Source organism: Amblyraja radiata, chromosome 4 (assembly GCF_010909765.2).
Source record: "Amblyraja radiata isolate CabotCenter1 chromosome 4, sAmbRad1.1.pri, whole genome shotgun sequence".
Classification (NCBI taxonomy): Eukaryota; Metazoa; Chordata; class Chondrichthyes; order Rajiformes; family Rajidae; genus Amblyraja; species Amblyraja radiata.
In genome coordinates, this window is record NC_045959.1 from 88,403,639 (window position 1) to 88,416,792 (window position 13,154).

The 13,154-nt window shown below is 39.7% G+C and overlaps 1 protein-coding gene across 6 annotated transcripts in view; it reads left to right on the forward strand.

Annotated features, from left to right (window-relative positions):
* Positions 1 to 13,154, forward strand: part of adgrb1 (adhesion G protein-coupled receptor B1) — a 576,464-nt gene that overhangs the window by 262,601 nt on the left and 300,709 nt on the right. For all 6 annotated transcript variants that reach the window (XM_033019939.1, XM_033019941.1, XM_033019942.1 and 3 more), the window contains 3 exons: positions 5,093 to 5,287; positions 6,221 to 6,289; positions 12,569 to 12,677. In XM_033019939.1, the coding sequence (XP_032875830.1) occupies positions 5,093 to 5,287; positions 6,221 to 6,289; positions 12,569 to 12,677 (373 nt within the window). The remainder of the gene's footprint in view (positions 1 to 5,092; positions 5,288 to 6,220; positions 6,290 to 12,568; positions 12,678 to 13,154) is intronic.

Consider the following 13,154-nt stretch of genomic DNA (forward strand, 5'->3'; position numbering starts at 1 on the left):
GTTATGGATAACATACAGGGAAAGATGAGTTTAAGTTGGCATTATGTTTGGCATGGATATTGTGTGCCAAAGGGCTTGTTCCTCTGATGTACTGTTCTAAGTTCTATGTTCGAATTATTGTGATTACAAAAAAAAACATTTACAGGTCCAATGGGTGGAGGGTGGAGGAGGGGTGAAAGCTAAAATGCCTTTATACAGAACCAGCATGAATGATGGGACAAATATTGCACCCTTTCTGTGATTCTATTCAAACGTCTCCAATGTAATATATTCAGTCACAACCTATTTGGCTAATTTTCTGAACTAGATAGTGTGAAAGTACAGTTGTAGCTGATGCATTTGTTAAATCAGGTTGCAAGCTTGAGGGAAATTAGATAACATTGCTACAATGTATTGGTTGAAGTGGCAAATAGAACATGGACTATATTGCCTCCCATATTTATGGTCTCAGAAATGGATCATTGTGTTCAATTAATTAGAATAAAGCAGGGAACATTCTTGTAGAATTCTGTCTGCTTGAAATTGTAATATATTTCTCAAGAGCCCTAGACATATCACTTAAAATACAACCATTTTGGAAATACTCTATTAAATTAAGAAGGGGCTCGACCCGAAACATTGCCTACTCCTTTTCTCCATAGATGCTGCCTCGCCCGCTGAGTTTCTCCAGCATTTTTTGTGTACTTGCTATTATTAAAAGTACCCGAGGCATTAACTTAATTTGTATCTCCTTCAAGGGTTGATTGGGAAAAAACGTAATCCTAAAATCAAATTTTAAATGTTTTTGGACAATAAATAATTGCCTAACTAATTTAACTTTAAACCCTAAATTAATTTCAGGAATTAATTATGTTTTGCATTCTTTTTGAAAATCAGTTTTGTGTCGAACTGCTAGATTCAGTCAGAGAGGGATCACAAATATATATATATATTTTTTTTTTTCTCACAAATATTAATCGACACTCATGTAAATAAATTTTGGTTTACATATCTATATCAAGTAGTAAATATTTGACCAAAGCTACTGCTGCCAACATTACAGATCTTCATTTAGTTTTCTGTTATGTGAGAAAGCCCACAGGATGTCTGTATTGGGGAATGGGCAGTTTGAATGCAACATTTTCTCTCAGGTTTATTTCTTCCTCTTGATTTATCGGCTCTTCTCCCTCCAACGGCCCACCACCTTTATCTTCATTGTGTTTTTTCACTGCTCTTTCCAATATTTATTTCTGACCATCTTTCCCCCAATCTGCAATACACATCTTTCACTTCCCTTTGGCATTAATATTTCTTCTACCCGTTTTGTTCCTTATCTATTTGCAATTCCCCCATTCTATCACATCCCTCTTATATTCACATTGCTCTCACTGGATCTTTGTTCAATAACTTTTCCATTGTTTTCCCCCTTTACATGTGACCCAATTCCCTCAGTCTCCTTTATTTTTTTTTCATCTCTTTCCTTCTTATAAACCCAGGGCTTTATTCCCTTGAACTGTTACCCTCAGATGCATTGTCAGATCAATTGAAAATCAGATAAGATGGAACAGTACAGCACAGGAACAGGCTCTACGGCCGGCAATGTCCATGCCAAACTTGATACCAAGTTAATTTAATCTCTTCTGCCTGCATGTGATCCTTATCCTTCCCTTTCATCCATGTGCTTATCTCAAAGCCTGTTAAATGCTTAGCATCATGTCTGCCTTCACCACTACCCCTGCAGCACTTTCCAAGCACCCACTTGTCTGAGTAAAAAACTTGCTCTGAACATCTTTAAACTTTGTCCCTCTCACCTTAAAGCTCGGCCCTCTAGTCTTTGAAATTTCCCCCCAAGGAAAAAGGTTCTATCTTACCTGCCTCTCAATTTTCTATATATCTCTCAGGTGTCTCCTCAGCCTCCAGCGTTCCAGAGAAACCAATCCAAATTTGTCCCAACTCTCTTTATAGCTATTACCCTCTAATCCAGACAACATTTCGTTAAACCACTCTGCACCCTCTCCAAAGCCTCTACATCCCTCCTGTAATGGGCTGACCAGAAATGCAACAATACTCCAAAAGTGTCATAACCAAAAAAAGTGCTATAAACTGCAACATGATGTCTTGTTTCAATTACTCAATGCCCTAACCTATGAAGGGCAAGCATACCATCGACAGAAACATAGAAAATAGGTGCACAAGTAGGCCATTCGACCCTTCGAGCAAGCACCACCATTCAATATGATCATGGCTGAACATCCAGAATCAGTACCCCATTCCTGATTTCTCCCATATTCAATTATTCCGTTAGCCCTAACAGTTATATCCAACTCTCTATTGAATACATCTATCCAACTCTCTCTTGAATACATCAAGCATATATACGCCGCCTTTATCAATACATTTATTAGCATTGCCACATTCATGGAGCTAACCAAAACCAAGATCCCTGTGTACATCAATTCTGTTTGAACATCTTGGCACTACTGTATACTTTCCCCTTTCCTTCGATCTCACAGTGCAACACCTCACACTTACTTGGATTAAACTCCATCTGCCCATTTCTACAGCTGATCTTTATCCCACTGTATACTTTGACAGCATATGTCACTGTTTGCATCTCCACTGGCATCTTACTTGATGCCTGGACAACACATTGGGATGGTGGAAATAAAAATTAATTGGTCAGGGATAAGAAAAAGGATGGACAGGAGCCAGAAGAACTTAAGAGCACGCGTCAGCAGGGCAACAATTACTGGGCACATTGGGAAGCGGAGGTTCAAGTCAATGTTTGAAATCAGTCAGTGTTTGCCTGTAGGCAAAAGAATAGGACATAATGAGGATGAAAGAGAATAAGGAAAATAACAGGATTTCAAATTTTGTTTTAGCAACCAACGTAAAACCAGAAACTAATACTGAATAGGCTATGGAGGGTCCAATGTGTGTAGTTTTATATGGGAACTAGAAAAAAAGACTAACTCGTGTATTACTCACTCAATGTGCACTGCAGAAATATCCACTCTGATTGTGGGCCCACTATAAAGAAACTCAATAGCATTCAAGACTCGGAACACCTGAGATGGCCTTACACTTGTAAAGGCATTTTATTCATGTACTTGTTGTGGAGAATCAGTCATTAGATCCTCCTTGAGCTTTATTCCCAGTGGGCTGTGATCCTTTTGTGATAGTCACCTTATACTGCATTATTATGGAATGGTATCATAGAATTGTTGAATCATAGAATTGCACCACACAGTAACAAGCCCCATGGCCCACTTTGTCCATTCTGATCTTGATGTGCAGCTACGCTGATCCCATTTGCCTGCATTGGACCTGTATCCTTCTATACTTGTCCCAATGCCTTTTTAATTTAGTCATTATATCTGCTCTACCTCCACCTGGGAAATATTTTCTAGCTATCCATCATCGTCAGTGGCAAATATAGCGATATAAAAACCTTGTTCCATAGGGATTGGTCTGTGAATAACATGCATGGCCAACACTGAAAATGACTGATAGTTCTGTGTAATCATGTTTCACTCGGGGAAGCATCAATTTTGATGTGGATGGCACTGAAAGCAACAACATCAGGTATCCAGATTTCTTAGCAGAAATGTAGTAAACATAGACTGAGCCATATGATGTGTAATAATTAAAAAATGTTATAATACAAGTTCACTGCACCTCAGTAGTCCTGCCCCACAAATATGAGAAGTTGCGACATAAGGTGCATCAGCAAATACAATTAAACCATCAGGTAGAGATGCAATGAAGAAACAGGCCCTTCATCCCACCGAGACTGCACCGACGAGCAATCTTTGCACACTAACACAATCCTACACACAACAGGGGAAATTTACTATTTTTACCAATCCAATTTGCCCACAAACCTGTACATATTTGGAGTGTGAGAGGAAACCGGAGCACCTGGAGAAAACCCATGTAGGTTATGGGGAGAACCAGAAGCCACAGGTTAAAAGTGAATGAGGATATCATTAACAGGAACTTGAGGGATGACTTTTTCACGCAGAAGATGGTATGCATATAGAACAATGCCAGAGGAGGTTGGTGAGGCAGGGACTGTAACAGGAATTAAAAAAAAATATTTGGATAGACACATCAGTAGGAACGATTTGAAGGGGTATGGATCAAATGCAGGAAAATGAAATGAGTGTAGATGAGCACATTGTTCAGCATGGATGAGTTGTGCCAAAGGGCCTGTCTCCATTCTGTATGGTTTTCTGACTATAAATTATCAGAAACCAAACTGGGCCAAAAAGTCTGCTTGTACAGATTACTTTTGCAGTGTTACCTTCATGTGGTTCATCCCCAAACCTATCCCCAACAAACCACAATAATTTGAAATTAAATAGTTCACTTCAAGAAGGGAATTTTGCAGTACATTTTACAAAGGAAGAGCTAATCATTCGTAAGACTATTACAACAAATAAGGATGATTTTACTGAACATATAACCAAGGAATGGGGAAAGGGGGCAAGGCAAAGATGTTCAGCACAAGAATTCCAAACAACAGGGAAAGAATGAAAAACACATTAACGTGCAGTGGTTTAGATGACAACTAAATTTGAAACCACCTTGTATTCTTCGATATAAACACTTTATTTAAATAAAATAACTGATTAATTGGATTATTGCTAAATGTAATGAGGTTTGGTGCCTCACTGTGAGATACTTCAACGGTGTGAGATGCTTGTCTATGATCTGTTTCTTTGGCAAGGGCAGCCCACAAATTTCACACACATCCCACTGATATTCTATTTTTATAACATAGGATAACTGTGTTTGCATTTGATGAAATTGAAAAAAAGATTAATATGTGTGAATATGGTCCAATTAAGTGATTTAAAAAATGTAGTAAATAAGAAAAATATCCATAACACTGAACTACAATTTAATTCAATTGTTTCCTGTTCTTGTGATTAGATTGTTCAATATTCCTCCTTGACATTATCATAGATATTACCTGCAGAGTTTATTAATGAATTTAAAATAAAAGCGTATGCTGGTTACAAAAAAATGATATATCTAAGAAGCTGTCATATATCTAAAAATCTGCTCAAATCTTATGCATTGCTCAAAATGTTTCTTTGATTGGCAGACCAGGGAACACTTGTCTAAGGCCCAGCGAGGGTTAATAGGAGATGGGATATCAGGAATTATAAGAAAACTGGCAGACACTTCCGATGGAGGAACCAGCTACAGTGGAGACATCCTAGCCTTAATTGACATCTTGAAGAACATGACAGAAATCTTCCGTCGGACTTATTACACTCCCGTCTCTGGAGATATCCAGGTTCGTAAAATGTCAGAGTTGATTGATGGAAAAGCCATGGAATAGAAGTTTGTTCACATACTCTGATCTTCAGCCTATCAAGTACATAATCCAGCTTTAATTTTTTATGTGGAGGTGATAAATCTTTATAATTTACTACCTCCGAGAACTATGGATACTCAGTCTCTTAGTGTACTCAGAGATGAGCGGATGAATCTTATATGGTGTTCAGATCGGTAAATGGACGTAAAGCATAGTATCAATCATAACCTTATTGAATGGTGGAGAGGTTCAGTATCAATTCATCTTCCCCTTATATATTAAAATATATATATATATCTTGATTACCGGTTTACAAACCAGTCCTAAGCCAAAAGGGTTACTTCCAGCAGAAGTGACACAGTTGGAAGGTGAGCAATCCAATGAGATTTGTGAGCCTTATCTATTTGTAACTGTTGTTGTTCAACAGCCAGTGGACTAAAGGACTCTGCTCTGCGAGTTGAGATGATGGTGCTTCGATTCATTGTTGTCTCTAATTATTACAAAACCATTTGATATAAAATGTGTTTTGCGAATGAGTTTGGGCCCAGTTATTTGTGGGTTTATGATATAAATGCTCCTTTAGTTTGGAGTGTTGAACTTTCTATTGATATTTATAATCTATTAAATTCCACAAGGGTGGCTATTGTGCTTGAAACTTAAATCCATTATTGTACTCCTCTTACTCGTGTGTTTGAGATACATTGTGGGGGAATTATTGAGAGACCTTTAAGCTAAATTCAGCTTGACATTTGAATGCTAACTGAGATTGGACATAAGAAATTGATGGCTCGTACTCACAAATAATTTCAATGGTGTAGAACTGACTGCATTTGCCAGCAAATGTCTATTTTGCACATGTTATCATTAATGTTACATTCTTCATTCTATTAACATTTGTTACTTGTTTTACAGAATTTTGTTCAAATAGTGAGCAATTTATTATCAGAAGAAAATAAACCAAGGTGGAAAGAAGCCCGGCTGGTAAGAATTAAATGCAGAAAGTCAAATGTTCAATCAAAATAACTCTGTTGAATAATCATATTTATTCACTGAATTGACTGCATCCAGTTTATTTGGTTAACAACTGTGTTGTGATTGGGTTATTAAATTTACAGTTATAGATTTAAAGTTGAAAACAGAAATTGATTTTCCTGGTTCGTACAAAGCTGTTGAACATACATATAAAGGTTATGTACAAAAAATAATTTGCTTTTGGATTCTGCATTTGAGCTCGGACATATAGATTCTGCATTTGGTATCATAGATATAGAAAATCCTGGAGTGTTGATCTCAAACTTAGATAATTAGCTTCCAATAACAAAAATCAACTTCCTCAGTCTGAGAGATAGACACAAAATGTTGAAGTAATTCAGCGGGTCAGGAAGCAACTCTGGAGAAAAGGGATATTCGAGTTGGGATCCTCCTTCAGACAAATTGGGCAGGGGTAGAACTGGAGGCAAGAAAAGACCAGGATGAATCATTGCCAGTAAATAATTGATAGACGGGATTAATACTTAAACAATGGTTAACACTAAAGGGCCTGTCCCACTAAGGCGACGCTTTAGGTGACTGCCAGGGACTAGTTTTAATGAAATTCATGTATGACACCTGGCGACATCTTATGACAGCACGTACGACAACCTAAGCAACACCTACGTCAACCTATGACAGCCGACGACAGAAAAATTGTCGCCACTGTCGCGGAAAAATTTTCAACATGTTGAAAATTTTGCGGCAGTCGCCTGTAGTCGCCCAAAAACTCGTCTACGTGTGACAGGCCCATTACGCTGTCTACCAAGGCCTACAAGACTGCTGTAACCTGACAAGTATCTGTAATTGTTTATGCATTTTTACCAAGACCTTCCACTACCTGCAACCTCCGGCAACCACCTTCAACTAGCATCGCAACCGGCTTCGACTAAAAAATTACCGATTTTTAAAACGGCAACCTATTTTTAGTCGCGGCCGGTTTTGAAATTTTTGAAATAATCGCCAGAACATAGAAGAAGCGGAAACCACTGTCGACCATTAGGAAGACTGACAAAAACCTCCGGGAACCTCCGGGAACCACACGGAAACCTTGGGTGCTGCGCAAATTCTCCTGAGGTTTCCGTTCAGGTTTCCTAAGTGGGACAGGGGCATTACGGCCCCGCGGTATGAACATTGAATTGCCCAATTTTAGGTAACTTCTACAAACACTCCTGTTCCCACCTCCCCCCCCCCCCCCCCATCCCTCCCTCCACCCCCCACCACCACCACCTCCCTTCTCTCTTCCCCCCAATTCCTCCACTATAAGTTGATTAACTAAGCGAAAGTAGTCGATAGACAACAATCGGCATTTCAGGGAACCTCCCTGCCTGAGGTCTTACTTCAACTTCACCCCCAACCCCCCCACCCCCCCCACCCCCACCAAACTACAATCAGTCTGAAGAAGGTAACCTGACCTGAAACAACACCATTCAATTTTCTCCAGAGATGCTGCCTGACCCGCTGAGTTACTCCAGCATTTGTGTCTATCTTTGGGACAAACCAGTATCTGCAGTTTCTTTTTTATTATATTCCTTTGTATAAGGTAGGACTTCAGCTCATTTGAACATGATTGGATTAAGTTTGTAATGTGGTCTGGAGCTGAATGCTCTTTTCACCCTATTTGACATCATCAAGGGGTGGCATAATGGTGCGAAGGTAGTTGCTGTGGTTGGCAGGATGGATCTGCTAGATTATGAACATCTCAGTCACAGAACTCTGCTGTAACCTGACAAGTATCTGTAGTTGTTTATGCATTTTTACCAAGAGTTGCCATAGCAACAGAGAAAATAGGTGCAGGAGTAGGCCATTCGGCCCTTCGAGCCTGCACCGCCATTCAATATGATCATGGATGATCATCCAACTCAGTATCCTGTACCTGCCTTCTCTCCATACCCCCTGATCCCTTTAGCCACAAGGGCCACATCTAACTCCCTCTTAAATATAGCCAATGAACTGGCCTCAACTACCTTCTGTGGCAGAGAATTCCACAGATTCACCACTCTCTGTGTAAAAAATGATTTTCTCATCTTAGTCCTAAAAGACTTCCCCCTTATCCTTAAACTGTGACCCCTAGTTCTGGACTTCCCCAACATCGGGAATAATCTTCCTGCATCTAGCCTGTCCAACCCCTTAAGAATTTTGTAGGTATCTTTAATATAAAATAAATAAATAACAAATAAATAAATAAATAAAATCTTCTAAATTCTAGCGCGTACAAGCCGAGTCTATCCAGTCTTTCTTCATATGAAAGTCCTGCAATCCCAAGAATCAACACCAGAGAAAGCACCAGAGACCTGTGTTCGATCCTGAGTGGATACCGGATGCTGCCTGTACTGAGTTTATGCATTCTCCTCGTGAGCACGTGGATTTTCTCCGGGTGCTCTGGTTTCCTCCCACATTCCAAAGATGTTTGTTGGTTAATTGGCTTCTGTAAATGGTAAATTGTCCCTAGTGTGTAGGATAGTGCTAGTGTACTGGGTGATTGCTGGACAACACAGACCAAAGAGCCTGTTTTTACTCTATCTATAAAGTCTAAATTTCTCTAAAGTCTTAAGTCATCATGTCCCAAGATGCATCCATGTTGCCATGGATGACACAATGAAAATGTGTTAAATAAATAATACCATAGTGATCCCAGATATTTGATTGGAGACCATATTGAGCAAAGTAACTCGAGGTGCAGAAGCAAATGGATTCTGAAGATTTTATGTGGTCAGAAGGTAAATAGCATGAATTCTAGCAGAGATTTTAATGAGATACTGATTATGACATGCTTAAAAATGAAAGTTAAATTTAATATTTAATCCTGAATGATGCTTGTCTGGCAAATGCTTTTGCATAGTTAGAATGCACAAGTTCATTTTTGTGGGAATAAACTGGTTAATGTGCTCACACTTATCAGATTCCACTCTATTGGGTAAAGACACAGAAAATAAAATATTTGTTACCGGTTCCCACAGATTTGAGTGTATCCAGCCAAGTGTTCTGCTGCTATGGCAACTATCATGGAAGAAGTGGCACCGAGAGAGAATGGATGACAATGAGATTTTTTACTGTCTATGTTCTTTAGTCACCGTTCAATGTGTGGTGCCTGATAATGAATCAAGTTAGCGCATCGAGTAACAAAAACAACTTTATCTAAAGCATCGGCAGACAAACATTATTGAGCAGACTGTCTGAGCCACTGTGGTCATTTCAGAAATAATGCAGAAATGCACAGTTACGCTGCTCTTTTATTTGTTATTTAGATAAAGAAGACATTTAATTTCTAATTTCATTGGAAGTATTTACATTTGTTTTCTCACCAATATTTTTATGCCTCAGTCTTTCCTGAGGTTGTAACTCTTGCAGAAGCTTTGCCCTTCAACAAACTGTTTGTCACCGTTCCTCATATTTGAGTCTGGACAGTGACTATGTGCAAACCAACTCCAAGGCACTTTGCAAACACCACCTGTTTTTGGACTTTGGTTCACAAAAAAGTTGGATCTATGCATTCATTGGGCTGAGATTTTGCTTGATTTCTGTCCTTTCGAGGGAAGGAGAAAACAGAGGAAGGAGGAGTGAGTATGTATGTGGGCAGTTAGCGGTGAGGGCGAGGCAATGATTGCCACTTGGCTATATTGCCCCAGCAGCTGAATCCATTTTCACCATGCATTGAACAGACTCATTCATGAATAATGTCCAGTTCGATAATATTCTGAGCAGCATTTGGGCTGCACGGTGGTGCAGAAGTAGAGTTACTTCTTTATAGCAGCAGAGACCCGGGGTTGATCCTGACTATACGGAGTTTGTACATTCTTCCTGTGACCACATGTGTATTCTGTGGATACACTGGATTCCTCCCACATTAAAAGACGTACAGGTTTTGTAGGTTGATTGGCTTTGGTAATTCGGCAATTGCCCCAAGTGTGTACTGTAGTTCTAGTGTATGGGGTGATCGCTGGTTGGCACAGACTCGGTACGCCGAAAGGCCTGTTTCTGCGTTGTACCTCCATATTAAACAAAGCTGATGTCCACCAACTGATGCCCCTATATTGATCAACAGCCTCGTGCGCAGATGGACGGAAGGTAATGGAATTAATTGGTCATGAGAGGGACAGAGGGAAATTATGGGATGAGATGAATATTATGGCCTGGAAGTACTTCAGCATCTGAAGAAGCACGATAAATGGGCACTGCATATTAGGCCATTGATCGTTTTGGTCATGGATAATTAGCGTTTGACGCCCAAGAACTTAGATGATAAAAAATTCTGCACATGAAGAAACAGACCCATTACAGGCTGCTCTAGTGCGGAAGCTGCAAAGAATATCACATACTTCCATGTCCCAGGAGATTACTGGAAAGAGAGGCCGAGAGTGAAGGGGAGAGTTGTGGATTTGAAAAACTAGTCAGGGTGCAAGTTAGTTCCTGACCATACACCTGGAGGTGACCAATAATAGCAGGTCAGGGGTCAGAATAGGCTAGATTTGGGTGACTTTGATCACTTATTGGGGATGGCTCAGTAGACGAGGTTCAGGTCGGGCAATGTCACAAACATGAGTTAGTTGGAACAAGTAGAAATCAGCCTGACCTGCTGAGTTACTCCAGCACTTAGTCTATCCCGTACTGACCTTTCCGTCCTGGGACTCCTCCATTTCCAGAATGAGGCCACATACAAATTGGAGGAACAGCACCTCATATTTCACTTGGGCAGCTCACTACCCAGCGGTAGGAACGTTGACTTCTGTACTTTTGAGTAATTTCTACTAGTTTTCCCCTCCCCACTCGCCCCTGCTGCTCTTTCCTCCACCCTCGTCATTTAACCAGTTCCACAGTTTGCAACAATGTATCCCTCTTGAGATCACACCTTCCCTAGCCCACAATGTTCCTACCAGGCAACCATCCTGCTTGAGGTCATCTGTTGCCAGCCCTGATTTGTTCTGGCCTTTTCTTGTCTCCAGTTCTCCCCCCTGCCCCCCAACTATATTCAGTCCTAAGAAGGGTCCCAACCTAAAATGTCTCCAATCCATTTTCTCCAGAGATGCTGCCTGACCCGCTGAGTTTTTCCAGCATTTTGTGTCTACCTTTGGCATAAACCAGCATCTGCAGTTCCTTCCTATTAAATTTTGACAGCCTGACCTGCTGAGTCACTCCAGCACTTTGTGTCTTTTCTTTTCATGAGTTAGTTGGAGTTGGTATTGTGATGATTGTTTGCTGAAGGAGATCTGCCATCTAGATAACTTTAAGAATTTACCTGAGTTGAAAGTCCTAAGCCAAACCAATTCTTATTTTAGAAGGTGTCAGGACATTGCATTGGGCCAATTGCAATGGAAGCCGCCTTCTGAAGATATGACCTGTCTTCCCAGGGGTCACTCCAACTGGAAATGAAGGCATTTAATGTATTCTCAATGACTTTGCATGACTTTTAATGCAGGTGCACATTACTGGTCTCCTATATCCACGATGTGTCCAATGCACAGCGGAACCCAAACAGTACAGGCTTCATAATCGATATTTTAGTTTTCATGGAAATTATATCAAGTAGCGCATGAAGGCATTTTCTCTGAGAATTCATTACTCTGTATATGTATTGCTCTAAAATTTTAAATGAAATTGCAAATGTGACCTTCTGCAGAATGCCATAAGCTGATGGGCTCAAGAATCTCCAGATTCAGGGACAGTTTCTTCCCAACTGTTGCAAGGCAACAGAACCATCCAATCACCAACTAGAGAGTGATCCTGGCCTACCATCGACCTCATTGGAGTCCCTCGGACTATCTATAATCGGACTTTAGTAGCCTTTATCTTGCACTAAATGTTATTTCCTTTATCCTGTATCTTAATATTGTGGATGGCTTGATTGTGATCAATTATAGTCTTCCTGCTGACTTGTTAGTATATGACAAAAAGCTTTTCAATGTACCTCAGTTCACATGACAATAAAATAAACTAAATAAGACATTTGGGATTGCTTCTGAACTGGATGCTGGTTATCACCCAATAGAACTAACTATTAGAAGAATGCTCTCTCTTGAAATATTTGCCTAGAAAGCCTAATGGTGGTGCCCAATGCGCCAAATCACATATGCCCAATGTGCCAAATCCATGTCTTTCTTTGGAACTGAATTTTGAAAGCATTGTAATATGCTGCCATTGCTATATGGTTTGACCTAACAAACTTTTCTAGGCAATTATATATTACGTTTATGACTGTTGTAATACAAATATTATTTTGTTTTCATCTTGCAGATTGGGCCAAACTCAAAAGTAGTGATGCAGACTGTTGAGAATTTCATTGATGTCATTGGCTTTCGAATGAATGATTTCAGGGACTCCTATCTCGTCACTGAAAATCTAGGTGCGCTGTGTTTTTTATTTCTAAAATGTTTACAAGGTATATGCCATGAGATTGATTTTTGTGTTTTCTGCCTTGGCATTGTGTTCATGTTAAAGACAACGGCTGATAAATGCAACATCAGGAAGGATTGTTGGACTTCCAGATCTGTACAGAGTTCCAGTGCCCTTCTTTTCCTTCCATCTATACTTTCTGTAGTTTGTTTTTGGTTCTTCTTTGAGGTTCTGCCTTTTTTGTTTCTGCATAAAACTGACTAATTAAAATCAAAAATGTTTCGGGGTTCAACTTTTCTATTTTAATCTAAAATCTAAAATAATTAAATTTAATTGGCCAATTTGTGTTCATTAAACTCTGCCAATAATCCTAGTAGAATATGTGTTATTATTTAGCACCAGATTTGCTAATGCCACTAAAGTTTTGGTCGCCAAGGTACAGGAAAGAGTTGTTTTCTTCCCTGTCAACCAGATAAGGCACTGAACA